The 24877-nt window shown below is 57.0% G+C and overlaps 5 protein-coding genes across 5 annotated transcripts; 2 read left to right on the forward strand and 3 right to left on the reverse strand.

Annotated features, from left to right (window-relative positions):
• Positions 1–874: 874 nt before the first annotated feature.
• Positions 875–4479, forward strand: GGS23DRAFT_619624 (uncharacterized protein; the record flags this gene model as incomplete). The annotated part of the gene is made up of 6 exons (XM_051521026.1): positions 875–1124; positions 1180–1581; positions 1661–1863; positions 1916–2407; positions 2464–3656; positions 3716–4479. 6 exons carry the CDS (start codon positions 875–877, stop codon positions 4176–4178), a joined length of 3003 nt encoding a protein of 1000 aa, XP_051373628.1. The 3' UTR covers positions 4179–4479.
• On the reverse strand, positions 4480–6751 carry GGS23DRAFT_468608 (uncharacterized protein). Its single transcript, XM_051514197.1, has one exon. It carries the CDS (start codon positions 6475–6477, stop codon positions 4780–4782), a length of 1698 nt encoding a protein of 565 aa, XP_051373629.1. The 5' UTR covers positions 6478–6751; the 3' UTR covers positions 4480–4779.
• Position 6752: 1 nt separating this feature from the next.
• GGS23DRAFT_619628 (MATE efflux family protein) lies at positions 6753–9096 on the reverse strand. The gene has a single exon (XM_051521027.1). The coding sequence runs from the start codon at positions 8830–8832 to the stop codon at positions 7306–7308; it is 1527 nt and encodes a 508-aa protein (XP_051373630.1). The 5' UTR covers positions 8833–9096; the 3' UTR covers positions 6753–7305.
• Positions 9097–11920: 2824 nt separating this feature from the next.
• On the reverse strand, positions 11921–13850 carry GGS23DRAFT_595612 (putative FAD binding protein; the record flags this gene model as incomplete). The annotated part of the gene is made up of 5 exons (XM_051518341.1): positions 11921–11997; positions 12097–12915; positions 12969–13378; positions 13440–13694; positions 13750–13850. The coding sequence occupies 5 exons, from the start codon at positions 13848–13850 to the stop codon at positions 11921–11923; spliced, it is 1662 nt and encodes a 553-aa protein (XP_051373631.1).
• A 6075-nt stretch (positions 13851–19925) lies between these two features.
• Positions 19926–24433, forward strand: GGS23DRAFT_468755 (P-loop containing nucleoside triphosphate hydrolase protein). The gene is made up of 3 exons (XM_051514198.1): positions 19926–20488; positions 20557–23863; positions 23916–24433. Exons 1-3 carry the CDS (start codon positions 20486–20488, stop codon positions 24287–24289), a joined length of 3684 nt encoding a protein of 1227 aa, XP_051373632.1. The 5' UTR covers positions 19926–20485; the 3' UTR covers positions 24290–24433.
• The last annotated feature ends 444 nt before the right edge of the window (positions 24434–24877 follow it).

A 24877-nucleotide genomic window follows, 5' to 3' on the forward strand; every position in this document is an offset into this window, starting at 1 on the left:
TTCAAACACTGGCTCCCATGCCTTCGGCAGATCGGCAACGTCCAATCCCGCGGCGCTGTCAATGTCCAAAGCAACCGCATCTTCGGTGCCAAGCGCCTGTAGAGGAGGGGTCTGGGTGATTTGGGCCCACTCGCCGACACCATGCAAGTCATTTGGGACCGGTGAACGCGATGCCATGATTCTGAATTATGAGTAACAATACGCACAAGAGAGGCTCGAGAAAGCTAACCTACCCACGACCGAATTCCCACATGCCCTATATAATCTATTCCCGCCGTTCTCGTCTATCTTAGTGAGTCAAGTACGCCTAACCTGGCCCGCCCGGTCATAACGGGTAGGGCACGGCGGTGGCGGAGCGGCCGACTGGAATGCATACTCGTTCCATCGCAGGGCCAATCTCAAGCGAAGGGGACGTCACGGGTCCGTCTCGTGCACCGACCCGGCGCCGTAAGGCCGCTGCCTACTATAAGGATTGTGTCGTCCGCTAGGGGTGCCTGCGGTGGGTGCATATATATATTGGCCATTACCATCACCGGATTGGCCGGCTTTGCGATGTGAGAACGCTACCGACCGACGCTAAGCCATTGTTGATGGGAACCCCTCGTCAGCCCTACCAGCCCTATTGACCCTACTTACCCTACCAGCCGGTCGCTGGGTCGAGAAATCGATCTCTTCAGATCGTCTCGACCAGCACGAACTCGCTCATTCGAACCGGACGCGCGTCTTTCCTCAAGCCCATGAGCTAGATCTACGTGTTACGTGTGTCGTGCAACCTGTTGGTCTTTCCTTTATCTCATATTATATTCGGCTCTTGGTCATCGGCGGGGCGTTCGCTCGCGTCACTGTCTGGCGTCATCCGATACATTCTACTAATATGCGGGACGACCTTGCACCGTTGGACGACGTCAGCTTCGGTGGTTTGCCCAATTCCTCGATATGGCCTTCTTTCGAGATGGACCTTGTCGAATTTCCCGGGATTGATGCGTTGATGGGAGACCTTGGGGCTCACCAGCTCGATGCCCCTCTCGTTTCGGGTGGCACCTTCGACTCAGGCGGGCCCGACCGTAACCGGCCGAGCAGTGGTGACGCTGAGCTGGAGGGACTGGGTGGGCCTCCGTCCTTGGGTAAGTCCAGTCCTAACGATATCAACAGTTGGTACCTGCGACTCAGGCTGCTCAGATAGGAACAATCCCAGCGTCCTCAATGAAGACACGTCGTTATTGCTTTTCGCGAACAATCCGTCCGCCCGCCGCCTCGACCTAGAGGGCTACGACCCCCCCAAGCAGGCTACGATCCAGGCTCTTGCCGCAAAGCTCGACCTCGACTATGCCTACGATCCTTTCGTCGGGGTAATACGGCTGCAGAAGGGGGGGAGTGGTAGACCTTCCCTTGAACGGTATGCCCAGCAGAAAGGCACAGCTCCAGGCCTAACTACCGCTTTTAAAGATCCTATATCTTCACCCCTTCTACAGTGGGAGTTCGGCAATGACGCCAGGAATCAACATTACAGTATTCCCAAGACAAACGAACCATCCTCGCACCTATGCGGCAGCGTTGAGATGGGTATCGATTCTCGACCCAGTAAGTGAAATTTCTGCCGGTCGTCTAAGACGGCAGCTTAGGTACTGACCGAGTAAAAAAAATTCTGATCGTGGGGTAGGGAGCTACGACTCGTGGAGAGAAACGGGCTATCACTCTTCGGGAACTAATATACACGACTACGACTTGGGGGGTGAGCTGGGCCTTGGCTCGAATAGCCCGCGAGTGGCGCCCTCCTTGTTACGCCGAGGCCCCTGGCCTGGGTCGACGCTCACTCTTAAGGATGTCGGGGCATGTTGGAGGTGCAAGATCCTACGCAAGGGGGTATGGCAATTGAGTCAACTATTGGGCAAGGCGAATGCTAAACAACAACCAGTGTGACTCGGAACAACCTTGCAAAGCTTGTACTAGGCCAGCCATGAACAATAAGTCCAGGTGGCAGGCCATCGGTTGCAAGCGCGGCTCCCTTTTGGATTACATGTCTCCGGTGATGCTTTGCCCAAAGGCCAATGCTACTCGAGAGGCCAACATCGAAGAATCCATCGGCGCCTCCCCGCAAGTACCGGAGACTCCGATAGACTATACCGCCGAACTATGTCTCGAGGACGCGTCGAGTCGCCTTGATGCTATCTTTGCGTCAGAAAAGGATTCGTTTGACAAGGTGGTACTAGATATTTTGTGTTTGCCTTTAGTTACCGTGACCAGTATTCCACTTTCTCGGAGACACGACATCGATGCGAATGTCATACACATAGCCTGGGGACTTGTTGATATCCCGTCGGCCAAGAATATCTTGTGTATTGACTCGGTTGAGGATACCCTCGAAGTCCTCAAGGCAGCTATTACCTACGAAAAGGAGTATGGCCTGGTAAGCTTAACACTTCTCGCCTTCACGCCTTGCATTGGGTTAACCCCTTTCCCTAGTCGCCCATCATCCCGATGGCTATCGAGTGCTTCCGGAACTGCATCGAAATACTACGACTCCTTGGCGGTGGTGTTCCGCTATCCCAGCTACATAACGGCTGCACTCTCGGCGATTGCCAGGCCCAACCGTTTCTTAAGCTTGGCGCGAACATCAAATCATTTACGAATGAACTATCAAAGGTAATATTCCGGAAAGAGAATCGGCTTAATGATAAAAGATGGTGGCTGTCGACGTTCTACAGCCTCTGGATCCAGTCTTACGTCCGCCGAACCATCCTGTTCGTAGAAAGCCATTTCAAGGCCCAAGGCCATTCGGAGCCCGACTCGGAGATCCGGTGTGCTTGTCCAGCCTACCTCCTCCTTTCTTTGGAGGTTTTTGACGCTTCATCCGCTTCATTCGACCCCCTGGTGTCGACTTGGTCACTTGACAAGGAGCCACCGAATATGGATCTGAGACTTATTAAATACTACCGGTTGGCCCAGAAAGCTCTCTTTAGAGAACAAGGGGTACGCGACATTGGAAGTTCTATCGACTACTTGAGGCGCTTGTATCACGATTGTGATATGATATTTACTACCTATACACAGGGAGACATCCGGCCCGTGTCGATAAGAAGACCTAGGAGGGCGGCCGAAAGCAACGCGGTTCCACCAGCATTACCTCTAAGGCAAACCCCCCTCCAGCTTGCTACATCAGCAAGATCCGAAGATCAATCCTTGGTCCCCGTCAAAGCTAGGTCTGGCGCCAAGAGACGCGCCGGATCGCTTCTAAAAGATGTTGAGTTCATTCGACGAAACGGAAGTTCTTCTAGCATGCCGGATAACAGAGACATACGAAGCCGCGGGGTTTCATTGGGAAGCCCCGCATCTCCGGTGTCCTCTGCGTATTCGGTCGCGTACGAAACCAGTAGCTCCGTTAGATGGAGTGGAAGCGCGGAGGGCCTGATGGTGTATGGGACGGGTCCCCCCGACGGTCGAGATCACTTTGATTATTTCGGCCCTTCGAAGGGGCATCGGCCGAGACTGCACTACAAAAGCAGCAATGAGAGTCTGGTAGAAATATCGAGGACGCTCAATAAGCGAGGCTCGACCAATGAGAAGATTAACGACGCCGCCGACAGCCCTCGGGAGCCCTTAGTCTGCGATTGTTGCCCTAAAAGACCCAAGAGATTCGATACCATCGAAGAATTGAGGTATGTCCCCCTTCATGGCGACTAGGTGCGTGCGGAATACAGACTAACTGTCTGTGCAGAGCCCACGCAACAGGGAAACAGCACGAGTGTTCCTACTGCGGTAGCCGTTTCAAGTCCAAGAACGAAGCGGAGAGGCACCAGAATAGTCTCCATTTGCGAAGACATGCCTGGTCGTGCTCGGCGATTCTAAAGATCGGCTACAAGGGCGTTTTCCATGGGAGCGTCAGCCAACCGGGAGTCGCCGATACGTGCGGGTACTGCGGAAAGGACTTTGGCCGCAACGGGGGAGATGGTACGAGCAGGCTAGTCGACGAGAAGGACTGGGACTACCGGTGCGCCCACCTCAAAGAGGCTCACAGATTCGGCGAGTGCGACGCGGAGAAGAGGTTCTATCGCGCGGATCACTTCCGCCAGCACCTCAAGCACTGTCACGCAGGTGTACTAGGCAAATGGATCAATATGTTGGGGAACAGTTGCATGCTCGAGCTTCCCCCTCCGGGAGAGCCGGCGAACAGTTTCTGAAGAGTGATACCACCCTCCACCCTCCTCACACCGAGTTACTGTCGGCATTGGGATACCAAATTCATAGCGTTCTTATAGTGCCGGGTGCTTTTCGTTGCATTAGTAGGAATAGAGGGACGGATAATACCGTCTCTCTAACCAAGGCAGGATCGGCGTAGAACCTTGCCTCACTACGACGCTCAACACAGGGCGGTTGCTCTATTGACCTCCATACTATTCATTACGGTGCTTTTTTCTTATAGTTTTTACTATCTACGAACCGCCACGGGAAGCACCCTACGGAATTGTTAGCACCATTAGCTATAGACCTTTAGGCAGGTGGGTGTATCGCTTCTCACTATCCGGTCTACCGCATCTGGATGTGCAGCCCCTTCGAAAGGCTCCATAGGGTGTACATCAACACGCCGATGCCCGAGACGCTCCTACAGGTTTGCAACACGCCCGTCGCGTAAAGCACCGCGGATCGGCCGGTTCATGGGTCAGAACGGAAAACTAATGCTTTCATCCGAAATTGCTATCCAAATGTCAGCCCTCGGGAAGAAAAAGGAGGGTTGGAGAGGCAGGAGAAAGAGAAGGAGGTCTTTTCTCGCCTCCCCCCCTTCTATCGGCTCATCCGAGGAAAGGGGGAGGCAAGGGGAGGACCCACGTCAAAATAGGCCACGATCGTCCTCTTCCCCGTATCGAGGAGCTTGGGCTGGAAGACGACCAGATCGCGCGGGTAGTTGGCGAGGTCGCCGACCCCACTCGCAAACTCGGACTGCGCGCTCGTCACAAGCTGGAGGCCGTGGAGCCCGTAGTAGCCCGAGGAGACGTAGAAGCCCCGCCACATACCGCGGACCGGGAGAGTGTGCTCTGCCCCCCGGGTGATGTAGCCGATCTCGACGTCAGCGCCGCCAGCGCACGTAAAGCGCAGCCCCGCCACGTACTGCTTACCGAAGGCGGTGACTATGGAGACATGGATGGCGCGCACGTCGGCCGGAAACAAGCTGATGTGGGTCACGAGCTGGTCGCGTGGGGGGTAGTAGTCGAGATCGTTGCGCACGCAGGCGGCCTCGGCGCGGTCGGCGGCGGCGGGGCGCATGTCGGGGATCCCCAGTGCGATGCCGTAGTCTTGGCCGGGCCACTCGTCGAGGCGGCGGACCTGGTCGAGCAGGCACGCGAGCGGCCAGACCGTGTTGTGCCAGAGGTGGAAGCGGTTGCGCTCGCTGAGGCTGTGCAGGCCGTCGCGCGTGCGCCGCCGCGCCGCCGCGAACAGCCCCCGCCAGTCGAGCCCCCGCCGCTCCGCAGCGCCGAGCAGGAACCCGTCGAACACCACGCCAAGCTCGCGTTCGGGCCAAAACCGGCTCCGGAAGAAACCCTGCGTTAGCGGCGTCCGGGCCATCGCCAGCGACGCCAGCCGCAGCCGCGCCGCATCCGGCGTCGACAGTTGCGTGAGCAGCATGACCCGGAGCTCGGCCGGCAGAGCGAAGAAAGGGTCCTCGCCGGCGGAGGGATCCCCGCCATCCGCTCCGGCGATACTCGTCCTCTGCGCCTCCTCCGGCTGCTCCCCATCCTCGGCCTCGGTCACGGCCTCGGTCACGACCTCGCCGCCGCCACTACCCGCATCGTGGCGCGGCGCCCTAGCAGCGACGACCAACTTCCACAGCTCCGGCACGTCCAGCGGGTCCGAGTGCGCGCTGGGGATTATGTACTCCTCGGAGCGGGGGGCGAGGTAGGTGCCGCCGGGGGCGCGGGCGCGGATGCGGCGGCACTCGTAAAGGCTGCTGTAACTGTGGCCCCAGTTGACGGTGCCGTGGTAGTCGCACGGCACGGAGACGAGAACGCGCCAGAGCGCAGCGACGTCGACCTCGGCCGGGGCCGTGGCCTGGGTCAGCACGCGCCAGCAGGCGTCGTGGAAAAAGAAGCCGCAGGCGGTTAAGGCGCGGGGTGGCGGCCGCGGCGGTGTCAGCGCCAGCTGCGCAGCGAGGGAACCTAGGGTGCTGAGCGCACCGGCGGCCGGCAGCTCGTATGACGGGACCCAAGCGCCGCGCACGGCGACCAGCGCGGCCGGGTCGAGGCCAGGGTCGTCGAAGCGGCGGTGCGCCTCGGCCGGCAGCAGATATTCACTGTCAGTGCCCCAGTGGAAGCCGACGCCGGACAGGCGCGGCGGGCCGTCCTCGCCGCCGACGCCGCTGACGCTGCGGGGGCCCGCGGGCTCGACACGGTACACGGCGCGGTAGTAGGGCGCCCAACCCTGAGCCAAGTCGACCATGGGCTCGACGACCGGCGTCGAGAGCCCGCACAGGCTACAAGCCACCATCGTCTCTGCTTTAGGCTTCTTTCTTTCCTTCTCTCAGTTCGCGATCGCGGCCGAAAATGACGCCCACCTACGTATTGGTTGGCGGGGGGGGGCGTGGGGGATATACGTATGGTAACCATGGGGCAGGTAGGCGATGTAGTAGCGGGGGTGGTGCCGCCGTTCCCGCGTTGGAGGTGCATAAAAAGTCAGCGAGGACGAAGATAAGACAAGACTCGTCCGCCAGGTGAACGACAGTTGGACGCGGGCGGATTCGGACCGACGCGCGCAGCCGCCAGACCGCTCACGCCTCGCTTTTCGTTCCTAGCCTAGAGATGGCGCATGTAGGTATGCGTAATACGCCATAGGCCATTATTCATGTATGCATATGAATATGCATACGGGGAGAATTCCCATGTAACGATAGAGATATCGGGTCGCAAAGAAATCGGGACTACTTCTAGCATCACTCGTCACACGGCTGCGCGAGCGACGCGGAGCTTCTTACAGACTGGTGTCATCTTAGGGGAGGTTATCTGCCTAGGTATGAATTGTTAACCAGATACTGTGCCAAAAGATCTACATGCCGTATTTTACGTACGGCCTATTCAGCCTCCTACCCTTTGGTCCCGACCCCTCATAACCCTCCCTTACTTACCTACCTCCCACCCGCACACGTGTCCACGAAGTCCATGCAGGACCCTCTCTCGTCCCGGACTATTACTGTGGCCAGAGCCCAACAGCTTGGCTGTATGTGCGGGTTCGCACTTCCACGCAGAGATTCGAATAAGCGTACGCTTCACCGAAGTGCCGCAAAAATACAAAAATACATATAACTTGCACGGAGCCATCTTACATGCCCTCCCGGATCTTGGCGCTCGCGACGCAGTCCTGCCAGCGCAGGGCCTTCATGTACAGGGCCTCGACGACGGCGATGAGCACCATGCCGGCGCCGAGGCCGGCCCAGGCGCCGTCGAGCCGCCAGGTAGGGGAGCCGAGCTCGAGCCAGACGGCGAGCGGGACGGCGCCGAGGTAGTTGACGGCGAAGACGACCCAGGCGGCGACGGACTGGCGGCCGAGGCCGCGCAGCAGGCCGTTGGTGCAGCAGATGACCGCGTCGATGACTTGGAAGGCCGCCACGGCCAGCATGCTGCCCGCCGCCAGCCGGCGCACGCGCGCGTCGTCCGAGAAGAGCGCGGGCAGCCGGTCGCGCAGCGCGAACATGGCCGCGCCGTCGGCCGCGCCGATGGCCACGAAGACCACCGCGTACAGCGCGGCGGCGCGGCGGGCCCGCGCGAGCCGCCCGGCGCCAATGAGGTGCCCGACGCGCGTGCTCACGGCGACGCTGACGGAGAAAGGCACGTGCCACGCGACGACGGAGATGGTGGTCAGGATCGACTGCGCGGCGAGATATTCGGTGCCGAGGTAGGAGGTGCTGAAGGTGACGATTTCGAAGGCGGCCCACTCGCCGAGGTTGACCAGGGTACCGGCGACGGAGAGGCCGACCATGGGGCCCCAGCCGGTGAGGGCGTCGCGCGAGAAGCCGCGGCCGCTACCCCAGCAGCGGCGGGACCAGCGGCCGCACGGGGCCAGGACGTAGGCGAGCAGGAGCAGGGGGCGCAGGTCGTTGGCGAGGGCGGCGCCGAGGGCGGCGCCGTCGAGGCCCATGCCGAGCGGGAAGGCGAAGTACCAGCTGAGGACGGCGTTGGCGGGGGCGCACAGGAGGATGGCAACCATGGCGGCGCCGAAGTTGCCCTGGGCCTGGAGGAAGCGCTTGCCGACCTCGAAGGCGGCGTAGCCGGGCAGGCCGACGAGGCTGACGCGCAGGAAGGAGCCGGCGGCGGCGGCGAGGTGGGGCTGGCGCACGAAGAGGCCGAGGATGGCGGGCGAGAAGACCCAGAAGGCGCCGATGGGCAGGATGGCGAGGGCGGCGAAGAGCAGCATGCGCTGGACGTGCAGGCCGACGCCGGCGAGGTTGCCGGAGCCGTAGGCCTGGGCGCACAGGGTGTCGAGGGCGGTGGCCATGCCCTCGACGGCGGCGTAGCCGACGATGTTCATGGTGGTCATGCCGATGCTGGCGGCGGCGAGGTCGTCGGAGCTGAGGTGGCCGGCGACGAAGGTGGTGATGACGGAGTGGGAGTACTGCAGGAGGTAGGTGGCGACGAGCGGGAGCGAGTACTTGACGAGAAGCCGCAGCTCGGACCCCCAGTGGTCATCGTCGTCGTTGTCGTTGTCGTTATCGCCGTCGTCGCCGTCACCGCCGCCAATGGAAGAAACCAGAGGCTGCGAGCCCGTCAGGAGCGGTGTGGACTCGGTGGCATCGCGGGGTCGCAGCGCTGCCGCCTCGTCGGCCTCGCTATCGCTGGCGTCGGGAGACATGGCCGAGCACCTATACAAGTATGCTAGCAGCACCTACATAGGAGAACGAACCGCCTAGAGTGGACAGGGAACACTACTTGTAGCCGAGACGGGTCAGCACCAAAGGACGAAGTGATTTTGAGGGTGGAGGAGCTCGCAGATTGGCCAATGGCACCCGTCAGCCAGCGTTGATAGACAGATTCGTCATCAGAGCCAAGCCAAAGGACGAAAAAAATAAAAAATAAAAAGAATAAATAGGCAAATACCTAGATAAGTAAAGATACGAGAAGAGCGTGGTGGGTCCGCATCGGCGTCGGCCACCCTCCGATTCCGCCCTCCCACCCCGCGATGTCATCATCGCCGTCGCATAGGAGCATCCGCTGTCGCATCTTGCCGTGTTCACCGGTACGCCGCATACACGAGCAGACGAGGAGAGCGGCTTGCATACCACGACAGTCACCTCGCTTTGCGTATCTACGCACATAGCCTGGAAGATACCTGAGGCAGACGCGGAGATCGGCCTGCCTGCCTTTCCCGTTGGCGAGAGACTCGTACAGGCAAGTGAACCAACTACAGCGAGTTTAGGTGTCCATATGCAGTCTATCCTGGGTAGCTAAGGTGTCTTGGTTACCTACCTGAGGCCAGCACGGGGTCGGTGTCACGGGTTGACGGCGTATTAGGTACAGGTAGGTAATGGTAGGTAGGTATAGGCAACTCGCACCAGGTCACCCAAGCCCATCCATCCAGCGACGGCCAAAACGCAGCAGCACGCACGGGGTGCGGTACTGCTAACCACCGGCTATAGCATATCTACACATTATGCCGGGCACCTAGGGTAGATAGACAGTAGATTCCCACCACATCTCCCGCTACCTATCACCGCCTCCGCCGCGGCATTTACATACCTACCCGCTCGCCCACGCCGCAGAAACCAGCAACAAGGCAACGGCAGTAGCCGGCGGCAGCGGGACGCCATCGGACCGGAGACGGCCAGCCGGCCCAACCCGTTCGATGCACCCCCAGCATCGCATCCGAGACCAGGTCGTCGAAGTGCCTCCGAGACGCCGTTCCCGCGCCCGTCGCCCATCACGCCCGGGCAGGCCGAGGCCCGGCTCCAGAGGCGACGGCGACGCGTTGTCTTGGCCCGCTGCGCAGGCGCATCGTGCCATGACCATGCGTCGCAGTCCCGCGCGAGGCTGGGTGCTTTGCAAAGCCGCTGCTGAGTGCGCCACCCCAACGCGCATCGTCGATGGCAGGGTTGCCCGTCGTATCGTGCCGTGAGGGAGCGCGCCCGGGGAATATACCTATCTATTTATAGGTATCCCGCTGGATACCTACCTACATACATGCACTCGCGCTCACGCCTACGTGCCTAATATAGCCCGCCACGCTTACTACGAGTGTGTGTGTGTCCCCGCTGGGTTAGGTGCATGCGACATGCGGGCACGCTGGCCAGCGTCGCATTGGCACGTCGCCGGGGCGCCCATCGCCGTCTGCCTACATGCATGCGAACGTGCATACTTGCCTGCATGCGCAGCTGCATCGGTGGGAGTAGGATATATCTAGATAGAGACACATATACACACAGAGAGAGAGGAGGGGGGGCATATCTCGAGAGGGAGCGGCGGCGCCCGTCGAGTCCGGTCCAAGCTGCGCCCGTCCAACTTCTTCTTCCCTTACCTACCTACCTACTTACGTGCCTACTTATAATCCATCAACCCAAGATCCACCGAATCTACGCTTCTTCATCTCGGAATACGAGCGCGATCTGCCGACGGGAGCGCCCACTTGGAATGAATATCACCGCTCCCTTTCCGTAGTCGACGGCAATCGGCCTTCCTTCCCGCGTGGGTCGGCCAGCTGAGACCCGCCGTCTAAGCATCGCCAGCTTCTGCCCCCTTTTTTTTCTTCTTTCTGTCTTTTTTTTTTCTTCCTCTTTCGTCCCCTTATTCTTCTTCTATCCCCCCCCCCTCTCTGTTCTCTTTCTCCTTTCCCGTTTCCTAGCTAGCATACGGCCCCTTCGCCTACTCGCCAAAGACACACACACACACACACACGCCCGGGCCGCAGCCTCTAAACCCGTCCGCTGCTGAGACAGGCCCACGCCTCGCTTGCCAAGTATCGAGCCCTCCCGCTCCCCTTTCCAATGATCGGCCGGTCACACCCCTAGGGTGAGGGAGAAGCGCCGATGCTATTGACTGTGTACGTACACCTGAGCCGGGGGGGGAGGGAAGGGTGGGGGAAGGGTAGTAAGCTGGCTGCGACTCTGCACGTCGCAAATCCGCCAGAGATCTATATCCTAGCTGCCACCACCCAGCGCTTATTAGGCGCTCGCTCTCCCATATCCCGTACGCTCCATCAGCTGATGCATCATTCGAGAAGGAATCTCAGCCACGGTCTTTCTTCTGTCCCCCCTCCCCTCTCCTCTCCTCGGGCTTTCTTCCTAACCTTACCGGCTCAGCTGCCCCTGTACGAGGTATGGGATGTGTTGAGGGGGCCTGTTTTTTTTGCAGTCCTAGATAAGCCCCCGGGTACCGAAAACCCTCGTCTCCTGGGACGCGGGCCTACCACAAGCGATGGCGAGATAGAAAGCAAGAATAGCCAGCCGAAAAAAAAAGAAGCAAAGCTTAGATTTGTCATGCAGTAAATGGTAAGAGTATACGGAATTTCCTCCTCTGTCTCCTCGCTCTCCAAAAATGAATACCTATTCCCCAGCCTGTATACACTGCAGAGATCATCGTCACCACAGGCCCGAATCAGCAAGCTCCCCTCCAGGTCACAACGACTTGGCTGTAATTATGTTAAGGTAAAGGGTCTTTTTTGTAAGAGCGTAGTGAAGAACTTCTTCCCACTAGCTCTCCCCTGGCTCAATATCCGAGAGAGCAAAATGAGGCCCACTTTCTATCTCCCCTGGACTGGTTCATATTGTCGTCCCTGCCCTGCTGCTGATGGTCTCCCGTCCCGCCCGCCTCCCCGTCTCCACAGAATTGCTGCGAGATCAAATCGTCATGTAGAGGCTATATGGGAAATCCTTGCGGTATCGTAAGAATCTTGGAAAATGGTATCAACATGCAGGTAATCAATCGAGCAAATATACACGCGCACGCACTTAGAAATGCTCCTTCCAGAATCGGAAGCGCACTTCTCTTCTCGTCGCGCTCTTGGCCGCCTTGTGGATATCTCGGGCTGTCATCGTGTGTTAGTGTATGAGCTCCGGGCTTTCTCGGGGGGGGGGGGGGGGGGGGGGGGGGGGTCATCGTATATAGTCACAAATCGGCTACTCACCAGCTACGGAAGGACCGCAGAAGTACACGCCGACTGTCGTCTGCATGCTGCCCTCGAGGCCGTTGATGTAGGTCCGGTCCATGATACCATCTCGCATGGCCTCGAATATCCGCGCGAAGTTCGGACGACCGAAGTTTGTCCGCGACTTGAGCTCGGTCAAGGGGTCGTGGTCGGCGCCGACGCTGTTCAGGACGATGTTTTGCGTCGTGTCCATGTCGAGCTTCTGGGTTAGGTAGGTGTGGATCTTCAAGAACTCTACGCCGTTGCTGCCGGGGATGCGGGCCGCGTCGTTGCTCTGGGACTCGAGGGACGACAGGAGCGTCTGGAACCATTCGAACGACGTGGTATCCTTGCACACCCAGATAAACTCGACACGACGGAGACGCGTGGGCGGGTTGGGGCTGTTCCTCAAGTGCCAGATGTTCTTCAGAATAGAGGCCCACGGCGTGACACCGATACCGGTTCCGATAAGCACGGCAATTTCGTTCTCGAACACGTCTTCAGCGGGGGCACCGTACGGTCCGTCAATTCGGAGGCTAGGCATCTGCTGTCCGTTCTGCAGAGCGACTTCGTACATTCCCATAGGGTCAACTCCCTCGTAGAGCTTGGCCTGCGCTCCGCCGGCACCGACCGCATCACCTAGCGCCCTCGTGAAATCGCCCACTTGTCGAATGTGGACCGAGACATACGGATCGTACGGGCAGGACGTGATAGTGAAGGGATGCCATTGGTAGCTCGAGACTGCGGGCACCTGTATGAACAGCCACTGGCCGGCCTTGTACTTGAACGAGGGCTTCTCAAACTGAATTTCCACAACATCTGCGAGAGGTTAGCGCCGAGAGAGAGAGGGTGTGTCTCGGGTGCCGTCTTACCATACGGGTGGCGAACTACTCGCGTGATCTTAGTGCTGCGCTTGGCACGGATCTCGCGGTACAGACGCTCGGCCAGATACAGAGCGCCCGCGAATAGCTCCCATCGCCATCCCTGATAACCGATGCAGTGCTGCCAGAAGAGGTCGCCGGCGAAAGGCGAGAAGCCGTCGGCAGTATCACGGACGAAACAACCGACAGCGTGGGTGTACAGGCCGAGGAAGAACGGGATGAAGAGATGGTGCGTATACCAGAAGGTCTCAAAGGACTGCTGGCGGATGCGGTGGTGTGCCGTGGTATACATTAGCAGCATGCAGAGAAGCATGACATGGCCCGTAACACCACCGGGTTGCGTGTAGTGAATCTCAACGGCGGTTACTGGTCGGATCTGCGTCTTCTCCACGTTGAAGAAGCTGTAGCCCATTAGTTCCGGCTCGAATCCCGAACCCGCGAGGATAGAGCAGTACGACTTACTTGACGTAATGTCCAGCCGTGTGGATAATGGTGAATAACAGCATCGAGTACGCGACTTGCCGATGGAACCAGATGTTCTCATCCAGGGGCAACCACCGGATCTTGGGCCGTATCCATCTCACTACGGTTCGGCAGACTGGCAGTAAAATCAACGTCCCGTCAATCGCCAAGACCAGGCCGGCACCACGCGAGATCCAGACGGAGTAAAGCAGCGTATTCAAGCCCGCAAGCTTAGGGTCGTTCGCTTGCTTCCACCTTCGCATCAGGTTAGTATAGCTATACTCGTGGCAGGCAACCGGGAGCGACGTACCATCCAAATCCGAAGAAGAACCAGTGCATCCCCCAGAACAAGAAATGGAAGATAAGTTTACTCGCAGTAAACTGCTTCTTCAGCAACTCGGCGGTAGACATGGTGATGGTCTATCGTACCCGATTCCCCTACTCTCGGGACGCAATTTCCAGGTAAAAGTGTCGACCTGCGACAAGCACCGGCGTTCGTTACGATGGTGCGCTTCCGGAGGGTAGCTGATAACGAAGGTATTCGAAGCGAGCGGATAGGCGGACTAGACCGATGCCTTTTCCTAAACGACCGTTTCTGTGCCCCTTTCCCCTCTTTCGCTAGGCCTCTTTCTCTCTCTTTTTTTATAACGTGTCGCGCTTATTAAAAAAGGATGTATTGTTCAACTTCGGCGGGTGCTAAGAAGTAAATAAAAACCGAACCAAACTAAATCAAACAAAAAGAGCGATCTGAGCCAGCAGGAGACGAAGGGAAGGATGGCGGAGTAAGGACAGTCTCGAGTGGGAGTCGGATGCTTTCTACGTCCTAGTCGCCGCGCGAGGAAGCAGAAGGAAGGTCACTGGCTAAAGGATGGTGGGCGGGGAGTAAGTCATAAAGGATGACAGGATCGGGGCGAGGCAGCGCGAGACCTCGGAGAAAGGAGAAATAGAGAGGGAGCAAGGGTGGTATGGATGTACGAGGATCCGGGAGCTGGCCTAGTAGACTAGGGACCACTCGTGCAGGGGATCGAAGGGGGGTCGGACGGGGCTCTGAGCAGTCCGGATGTCAGTTGGCCCATGAAACCTTAAAAGCTAATCGTGACGATGCTCGACGGTTCCCTTTCTCCTCTGCTTGGTTCGATAAGACGGGAAAGGTATGGCTGACTGGCTGGCTGGCTGGTTGGGGCGGTTTTGTCGAATGCTGACGGGCCAGGTCGCTGTCCCCTCTCGAAGACCAATCCCACTCTGGCTTTCCCCTTGGGGTAGACTAAGCTTCCTCGCGAAAAAGAGGTAAGCAAGATTTCTCCAAGTCTTTCGGTCTCGTAGACGGGCGACGAACGACTGAGGTGGAATGGCTCAAGCTGATCAAACCGAAGGGGCGCGTTTCGCAAGCCAGAGCGGTGGTATCAGATGTGCGTCCGATGAGTAGAGATTTTCATAAGAGAACAAAGTGTGTACTGTATTCAGCCAACCAGCCTGGCAAGAGTGGGGAGTTACAGTTGAGACGGGCGGCGTCTGAGAGCGTTGCCCTCGGGTGTTTCGACAGGGGAGGGGGCCTGTCTCTCGACCCCTACGGAATGTGGATGTATGTATTCTCTTTGAGTGCGTGCGCGGGTTGCGGGTGTGCTTTTGGAGAAGCACAAACCCCTTATAGCATGAAGAGCAGTAACCCGTGGAGGTGAGGAGATGACAATAGGAACCATATCCTCGGAGACGGACGGTTGTCTGTCGGGGGGGATTTCCACGGTAGAAATATGCAAGACATATTTCGCTACGTACAATAGGCGCCGACGCCAGAGACCGGTTGTGAAAGGCCAACGGATTGTGATAATAATGGAACTTTCGCGAGGTCGCCGTGGCTGTCTGGGCGGTTGCTGGACAGCGCGGATTCGTCCAGGCCAAATGCCAAATATTGCCCGTGGCCAATGGAACGGTAGGAAATTCGTGATACCCTCGACTCCTGGGCATCCCTGTGCATAGCCAAGTCTCAAGGGGGGCTACAAGAGGTTTGGCCTGTCCCGTTGTAGAGAACGTGCTTCCTTGGGATCCTCTCCCTCTCTCTCTCTGGATGCCCCCCTGTCCGGGCACACAGGCTAGCCGAGATCCAGGACCATATCAGCTAATATGCAGTCTAGACAGGCGCACATGTACCGAAAGACAGCATCGGTCATCGGCCAGGCGCCGCTGTCCTCACTGTCGGCCAATAGTGCCTAAGGTAGCCTCTACTTCACGAACAGACCCCATATGCTTGGCGAATTTGCGGGCGGAACCTCCACGGCCATGCCAAGACCTATCAAGCCACATCCGTTGGGATGATCTAGGCTGCCCAAGCAGAGCAGAACATTGCCGCCCACGTTGCTGGCCTGTTGTCAACCTGGTAAGTATTGTCCGGATCGGCTTGCTCTGCTCGCTGTTGAGTAGGGTGAGGAAGGCATCGTACGATTCTAGACATCAGGCCATTCGCAGATAGCGCTCCCCAGGTCTGGATATATATTTGTATCGCTCCCGGCATGCCGTGTTGATGGGAACTTGTCGTATGATGTTACCGATGCCTACCCATATTTTGCCTTCTTCCTGGGCTCCGGGGTCGTGCCGCCCGGCAGCAGAGTGTGCGGCTCTGTCGCCGTCCGAACAGTCGCATCCCCACCGCGCGCCAGCTTCTGCCCCCTTTTCCCCTCGTTGCCATCGAGGAGCGCCCCCAAGTTATCCTAGAAGGAAGCCCTACCAAGTACGATGAACGCGAGAAGAGTACGGCGACGCCCGTTCCTACTTTTGCCCGCTACGTCATGGCAGTTCGAAGCACTGACACAGTAGGCTACCCTTCGTAGCTGGCGGTTTCGTTGCCAGCTAGGCCGATCTTACTACGGCCAAACAATCAATCCCGTCGCTGGCTGTCTCACTTGGCCGCCATAGCGGCGATCACAACCAGGTTGCATTGCTGGTGAGTACGAAGGAGACTACTCATAGGAATAATCCAAGACGAGAGGCGTGTTTCTGGTCTGTATCTTGATCGAATTCGAGAACACCGCCGTGACGTCTTCCAGACATGGCTGTCCGCGGGAGTAGGTAGGTACTTTTTTTTTCTTCCCCCCTTGGTTTCTCCTTGGGGTCGTGAAAGGCCCTAATTCAAGTGGGCGGCCCTTCAAACATTAGCGCCTGTGCCCGGATCCGTCGTGATACATCTGTTGTGGAGTTCCCCTGCGTTTCCATAGGCCAATGCTGTGTAGGCAGCTAGCGAGATGCGAGGACAGCTATATTAGGATCAAGCCAAGCTTCTAGCCCCTGTCCGATCCTTGCCCAAGCCTGTACGTGTATGAGTAAGTAGAAAGATCGTTCAGTTGTAGAAATCGTTGGGGCTGATCGGAGCTGTTGACTTTGTTCTCGTCCATTCTCTGTGGAAGGAAGCGGATGTTGGTCCGGGTTCCTGGACCTTCGGCAAGCTCAAGGATACCTTTGTCATGTTCGTGACCAGTCGCGTGACGAAGAGAGGTCAACTAACCTGTCGGCGCCTTTTTCACCTTGTCACTAGTGATATACAAATGACCAGGTCCTTGACTTCTTTCGAGATTACTGATCGCTCTGTGAGTTCCCTTACTGTTCGTGGGAGATACCGTCGCTGTGTGGCCTGGCGTATGATGGGTCGTGCGTCTCTGACAGCGGACTGTACACCAACCCAATGCCACAAACTCCCCCAGCCAAGGTTTTCAGGCGGAATCGAGCTTTCCGCCAATCTACCCGAATTACGAGGTCCTATGCTCAATACTCTACTCAAGACCCGGTACGTAGGCTTCGGCAAGGCCTTAGAACGGTTCGACAACATGCCTAGGGGGGTGCCGCGATATCTCCTCGGCCATCTGCCTATCAATTAGGCCCAACGGCCGGACAACTACTCTCCCTACTCGTCATACTCCCGGCCAATATGTCGCGTTCTCTACGAGAGAATTCTATTGGAAATCCGTGCAATGACGCCTAGGTACGCGAACGGTCAAGTGGCTAAGCCGCGTATTAGATCGCCGAAGGCAGGCGGCCCTCCTTTTTCGTTGAAGTCCGTAACTAGCTCGCGGGGAGATCCCGACTCAACGTCTCAGATGCACCTAGTAGTAGTGTCCAGGGGCCGTTGAGGTCCTCGCGGAAAGAAAGGCGTAAACTAGTTCTCATCGCCTGCAACACAACGCGGGATCTTCCCGCGAAGGTCTAGGCCGATGGGACCGTGTTATATTGATAAGGTGCTCAAATGGTGGGTTTCCCTATAATTTGCCGGGAGGTGGGATTTGCCATTCTTGTATCGTTACCCTGCCTCGGGTCGGTACTTGTGATAAGAGTCGCAAAGTCCAGAAGCCTAAGAAGAGGTAAATTTGAGGGAGTTGATCTTGGGTAAAGGCACGGAGGTAGCGTTTATGGTCTGGTTGAGATGGCTCCATCCGGTTTTGCGAGCATTAGGCATGCCACGATTTATCGTGGGCAACAGCCCAAGGAAGATGTGGAGTGCAAGGTCGAGAGACGGCTTGCGTGCTTGCGTGAGGTAAGGAGGTAAACCTGGTTACCCGAGGTACCTACCGTACCCTACGAGGCCCGGATACGTGTACCTAACACTTTCGGGCACCACCTACCTAGGTACCTACCGTTCAGGTATCTAGGGGCGCAGTAGCGGTGTTTAGTTTGCGTATTATAAGGAGGGATAGGTACCTGCATCCCCACGCCAACCCCGTGGGTATTATCGTCAAGGTCCTGTAATCTGCATACCTCCGTACCGATATTAGGTACCTGGGTACTTCATGCCTGTAATGAAGCGTCAAAGTTGGGCGACGAATGCCTCGAAGAGAAGCATTATACCTATATGTCCATCTATAGACAATGTGCGTCCGTAGATAATATAAGTGGGCATATAACATACCTCCGTCGGGGCAAGGTAGGCATAGTTTGTAGTTGAAGCATTAGATCTCCTGATCTGCATATAGGTATGTACAAGAGCAGCGCAGACGGTGCGCTGGGGTATTTTAGATGCTTTTAAAGTCTGGTCGGCTTTGCTGCATTAAGCAGTAAACTCCCAGCCTGCCACGGCAATGTCCATTCACTTGTCTCCCTCTTCAGCGCGCCGTCATTGAGTCGAACTTGACATCGGCGCAGGCATCGGGGCCGTCCTAGGCTGCCTCTACGGGTGTTCCTTCGAGTTCGTATCGTTATGTGCCCCCCCTGACCGTCTCCATACTCCGACTGCTTTCCGTACACTGAACTTTGTAGACAACTTGGAGTTTCACACTGCTCATCTACGAAACGACAATACGTTTAAACACACAACTCTAACAGCTACCTCCCGCTCATACGAGTGCTCCTCCTAACGGATGGAGAGAGAGAGAGAGAGAGAGAGGCACCTGGCACAGGAGTCCCTATTGGTAGGTCTTCGGTCGTAGATGATACCGAACCCCTTAGTGATATGTGTAATTGGCAACAGCTCCTTAAACTTCGTTCTGGTACCCAAGAATGCGGACTCGCCTTCCCTTCTCTCAGCTCTACCCAGCTCGGTGGGATCGGAGAGCGAGACAAGAGGCCGACGGCGCGATTTGCGAAGGTTAGAGAGGCCTCGCAGGCGATGAACCCTGTTGGTGACTGTTGGCAAGCGTCTTATCGTTGCCATAGATATGTGATTGCTTCTTTGTTATTTACCTACTTAAGTTGTTGGTGCTTCTCCTACTGATCCTACCATCATCGACGGGTCGGAAGCTCGGGGCCGCAGGCTTTGCCTCTAGTATCGCTACCATGCTGACTCCCAAATCCTCGATACCGCAATTCCTGCCATCGCCTATGAACAACCTAACCCACGCTGAGCGAGAGCAGGTGGTGGAGCAGATGTCCAGGCTACTTCCTCTGATGTTCCAAGGCCAGAGCGGAATATGCGATGCTAGAGAACCCGTGTTGCGAGGTACGTGACCCGATAGACGAGGTTTCTGTGCTCAGCTTCACTAACTCAAACAACACTAGGATATTCCGGAGAAATAACGAGTCTACTAGCCTGTTTCTCGCCGAGCGACATCTGGGGACCGTGTTCGAGAGCCGGGTGCCCTTGCCCAGGCGCTTCGATACCAGAGCGTCCTTCATATGCCACTCTACCAACGACGATCCTCGCTACGGCATTCCATTAGGCCGCGATAGTTCTACCAAGTACCTGCCGGCAGAGGCGTCGCTGCTTGGGAGTATACTACACCACGTCTTATGCTTACGGAGAGCGCGAGGTGCCTAATAAAGGGCCCTCAGAAACGGGGAAAGGCTGCGAACTGCACGAGCGATTACGGGTGACGACAATCCCGGGCAGCCGGACCGTCGGCGCCAGTGAGGCGACAGGCCATCATCGCCGCCAAGAATCCGACAAACCTAGGTGGTGTTTGATAATTTCGTTAGGTGCACATTGGTATTACTTTATGGACCATTTCTGCCTCGAGATCTAGGCCGTGGCGAGTGAGGTTTCGGTATCGGCATCCAAGATCGAGCAGTCCACCGTTCGAGACTCTAACAGCTTGTATTGCTTTGTGTAATTGTACTGGTTTACGTAGATATGTACGTACCTACGTGGTACACAACGGGGATCACGACGAGGCGGTGATTAGACTGGGCCGGTAGCCAATCAGGACCGGCTGTCCCGCCCAGGCGAGAATTAGTCAGGAACCTGGTCACATGATTTTTTGAAGGCTTACGTCGCCCGGGCAGCCACTCACCGTCGCTTCGTAATTGAATTAAGTGCATTGTATACGGTATAGGCCCTTGGCGAGAAGGTTGATATGTCATTAAACGCAACTTCCTACCCTTATACTGCCTTTTTATTGTGCCAGTGACCGATCGATTTATCGTCCTAAGCGTAATGCCCTGTAAGGGCGTATAATGAGATCAGCCTTGTACTAGCACTGCCTGGCTACGTCGCCCTCCATTCCTTTGCCGGATTCCCCAGCAAACCGAGTCCACGGCCACCCCCCCCCTTATCTCCCAACGGCATACCCTCTTCCGTATTGGATATCGGACATCTCTCACCTTGGCCGTACCCTCTATGAGCGCCCAACATGGTGAGCTTAGAACACGAGTCAGACAGGCCGATCCCGCAGTGCTAACCATCGCGTGTGCGTGTCGATAGGGTATAAGTAGACGCCCGAAGGACAAATCAGGCGGAGCCGCCCGCGCCGGCGGCGCAGGAGCGCAGGACGCCAGACCCAAGAAGGCCACATTCGAGACGACCAAGAAGAAGGAGATAGGCGTATCTGATCTAACGTTACTAAGCAAGGTGTCCAACGAAGCGATCAACGAAAACTTGAAGAAGCGGTTCGAGGGTCGGGAGATCTACACCTACATCGGCCATGTGCTGGTTTCCGTCAACCCCTTTAGAGACCTTGGTATCTACACCGACCAAGTTCTCGATTCCTATAAAGGCAAGAACCGCCTCGAGATGCCCCCACACGTCTTCGCGATCGCCGAGTCGTCGTACTATAATATGAAGGCATACAGAGAGAACCAGTGTGTTATCATCTCGGGAGAATCGGGGGCCGGCAAGACCGAGGCGGCCAAGCGGATTATGCAGTACATCGCAAACGTGTCGGGCGGCGAGAGCGGCGAGATCAAGCAGATCAAGGATATGGTGCTGGCAACCAACCCGCTGCTCGAATCTTTCGGCAACGCGAAAACACTAAGAAATAACAATTCGTCGCGGTTCGGCAAATACTTGCAGATACATTTCAACGCAAACGGGGAGCCCGTAGGTGCCGATATCACCAACTACTTGCTGGAAAAGACGAGAGTGGTCGGTCAGATTACCAACGAGCGTAATTTCCACATCTTCTACCAGTTCTCCAAAGGCGCTTCCGAGAACTACCGGACCATGTTCGGAATCCAGAAGCCCGAGACGTATGCCTACCTTAGCCGGTCCAAATGTTTCGACGTGGACGGCATCGACGACTTGGCCGAATTCCAAGATACCCTAGAAGCCATGAGAATTATCGGTCTATCCCAAAGCGAGCAGGACGACGTATTCCGAATGCTCGCCGCGGTTCTATGGGCCGGTAACATCCATTTCGTAGAAGGCGACGACGGATATGCCGCCGTGGCGGACCAGTCTGTCGTGGACTTTCTCGCATACCTGCTCGAGGTTTCACCCACTGCGCTGATCAAGGGAATCACCATTCGGATATTGACGCCGAGAAGTGGCGAGGTGATCGAATCGCCGGCCAACACGGCGCAGGCAAACGCAACCAAGGATGCGCTGGCTATGGCTATCTACTACAATCTCTTCGACTGGATCGTTGAGAGAATCAACCAGTCTCTGAAAGCCCGCCAGGCGGCGGCCAACAACATCGGAATCCTGGATATCTACGGCTTCGAGATCTTCGAGAAGAATAGCTTCGAGCAACTCTGCATCAACTATGTCAACGAGAAGCTCCAGCAGATTTTCATACAACTCACCTTGAAGGCAGAGCAAGATGAGTACGCACGGGAACAGATCCAATGGACGCCCATTAAATACTTCGACAACAAGGTTGTGTGCGATTTGATAGAGCAAATCAGACCCCCAGGCATCTTCTCGGCGCTGAAAGATGCGACGAAGACAGCCCATGCCGACCCTGCAGCCTGTGACCGCACTTTCATGCAGAGCATCAACGGCATGTCCAACGCTCACCTCACCCCTCGACAAGGAAGCTTCATCGTTAAGCATTACGCCGGCGACGTCAGCTACACCGTCGAAGGGATTACGGACAAGAATAAGGATCAACTCCTCAAGGGAGTTCAAAATCTGTTCCAGCAGAGCTCGAACCAATTCGTCCACGCCTTGTTCCCGAACCAGGTGGATCAAGACAACCGCAAGCAGCCCCCCACGGCGGGCGACAGGATCAGGACGTCGGCAAACTCCTTGGTGGACACCTTGATGAAGTGCCAGCCTTCTTATATCCGAACCATTAAACCGAACGAAAATAAGTCGCCGACGGAGTATAATGTGCCAAATGTCTTGCATCAGATCAAATATCTAGGTCTCCAAGAGAACGTGAGGATTCGGCGTGCCGGGTTCGCGTACCGTCAGTCTTTCGAGAAGTTTGTCGAGCGGTTCTTCCTGTTGTCCCCCGCTACATCTTATGCAGGAGAGTATACCTGGCAAGGGACGGAGGAGGCTGCGGTAAAGCAAATCTTAAAGGATACGAGCATTCCTAAGGATGAGTGGCAGTTGGGCGTCACCAAGGCGTTTATCAAGTCTCCAGAGACGTTGTTCGCCTTGGAGACGATGCGAGACCGGTATTGGCACAACATGGCGACTCGCATCCAACGGATGTGGAGAGCGTATCTAGCGTACCGCGCCGAATCGGCAACCCGAATTCAGCGATTCTGGAGGAAGAAGAGGGTCGGTGCCGAGTATCTCCAGCTGCGTGATCAAGGCCATAAAGTTCTACAAGGGTCCAAGGAACGCAGACGGTTTAGTTTACTGGGTTCTCGGCGCTTCTTGGGAGATTACCTGGGAATCAACGCGGCGAACGGACCCGGATCTCACGTCCGCAACGCAGTACAGATTTCAAGCAACGAGAAGGTTCTATTCTCGTGTCGCGGTGAGGTTCTGGAAGCGAAGTTTGGTCGATCGAGTAAACCGAGCCCTCGAATCATCATCGTGACTACTAGCAAGTTCTATGTCGTATCGCAAGCGCTGGTCAACCACCAAGTTCAGATTACCGCGGAACGACAGATTCCCCTAGGCGCTATCAAATTCATCGGGACCTCGACGCGTCGTGACGACTGGTTTTCGCTGGGTGTCGGGTCGCAGCAAGAAGCCGACCCATTATTAAACTGCGTTTTGAAGACGGAACTATTCACACAAATGCAACGAGCGATGCCCGGCGGTTTCAACTTGAAAATTGGCGAGTCTATAGAATATGCCAAGAAGCCCGGAAAGATGCAGCCGGTCAAGGTCCTCGTGGATTCGCAGCAGGTTGTAGATTTCTACAAGAGCGGTGCCATCCATACGCAGCCTGGAGAGCCCCCATCGTCAGTCTCCAAGCCGACGCCAAAAGGCAAGCCGGTGCCCCCTCGACCGATCACTCGTGGCAAGCTTATCAAGCCTGGCGGCCCCGGCGGTAGACCCTCCCGAATCACGCAGTCCCGCCCTAATCCCACAAAACGCGGACCGGCCGCGGTCCAACCCCAGACCCAATTGCCGGCCCAGACTCAGGCGCGCCGGCCTATCCCAACCCCCGCGGCAAGCGTTGCAAACAGCATACCTACCCATACCCGTAATCAAGCCTCGACATCGTCTGTTCGCGCACCACCTCCGCCGCCCCCGCCGCCTGCCGCACCGCCGGCAAGGGCGAGGTTGACTGCGAGGGTTTTGTACAACTTTGCCGGAGAACGGGAGAACGAGCTCACGATTCGAGTAGGAGACATTGTCGAGATCGTCCAGAAGGAGACGAACGGTAAGTCAAGGAAGCGACTCGACCCGGATAACTTTTGCTGATGACTGGTAAGGTTGGTGGTTAGCAAAGAACTCGGAAGGGCAAGCTTGGATCCCGGCGGCCTACGTCGAGGAGCAAGCTGCCCCGCCTCCGCCCGCGCCCGCGCCGGCACCGCGGCCGCCGCCTCCTCCTCCCGTGCAAAATGGCGCGGCAGCGGCCCGAAACAAGCCCACGCCCCCGCAGCCACCCGCGAAACGCCCGACCGCTGCGAAGAAGCCCGCGGCACTGCAACCTAGAGACTCAGGCATGAGCCTGAACGCGAACGGCGGCTCCGACAGCAGCCGCAGCAACACCCCGACACCCAACCTCGCGGGCTCCCTAGCTGACGCCCTACTGGCTAGGAAGAACGCCATGCAGACAAAGCGGGACGACGATGACGACTGGTGAAACAGGAAGCCTTGGCGGAGCAGCATGTAGGTAAGGAGGGCCGAGGGGGGGGCGCCTCTAGTTGAGCGGCCCGCATCTAATTTAGGGAAGCTTCGGAGAGCGCGCGTAGGGCTAGATCAGGGGGAAATTTTAGGCGCATTGTTACTAGACTTCCGGCTCTCTTCCCATTTCCTTCTCGCCCGTCCGCCTCCCTTCCCGCGGAGTCGGGAGGGGGACACAACAGCAGAGGTCAAATTTCACCCCCGCCCCGAAATGTCGGGGTATTTCTTCTTTTCCTGTTCTTTTTCTTACGAAGTCCACGAACTTTGGCCGCGGAGGGGGGAAGGGAAGCCCCCCTCCCCCGGCTGAGCAAGGAGAGGCAAGACTGGAGGGGTCGGTAAGAACCACCACCACGTCCCCCGCCTGTTATCACCATCACGGCCGCGACGAATAGCGAATAGCGAATTGGCCATATTGTGCGAGATAGAAGGAACCAAACGAACAGAGAGAACCAAGGGGAGAAGGGGGGCAAAGAGAGAGTTGGGACTCTTCGGAAGGAGGATAGATAATAGCCGTCTTTGCTACGTAGCGTACCGTGTCCCTAACCTA

Source organism: Durotheca rogersii (assembly GCF_024521655.1).
Source record: "Durotheca rogersii strain YMJ 92031201 chromosome Unknown GGS23scaffold_6, whole genome shotgun sequence".
In the NCBI taxonomy this organism is placed as follows: domain Eukaryota; kingdom Fungi; phylum Ascomycota; class Sordariomycetes; order Xylariales; family Xylariaceae; genus Durotheca; species Durotheca rogersii.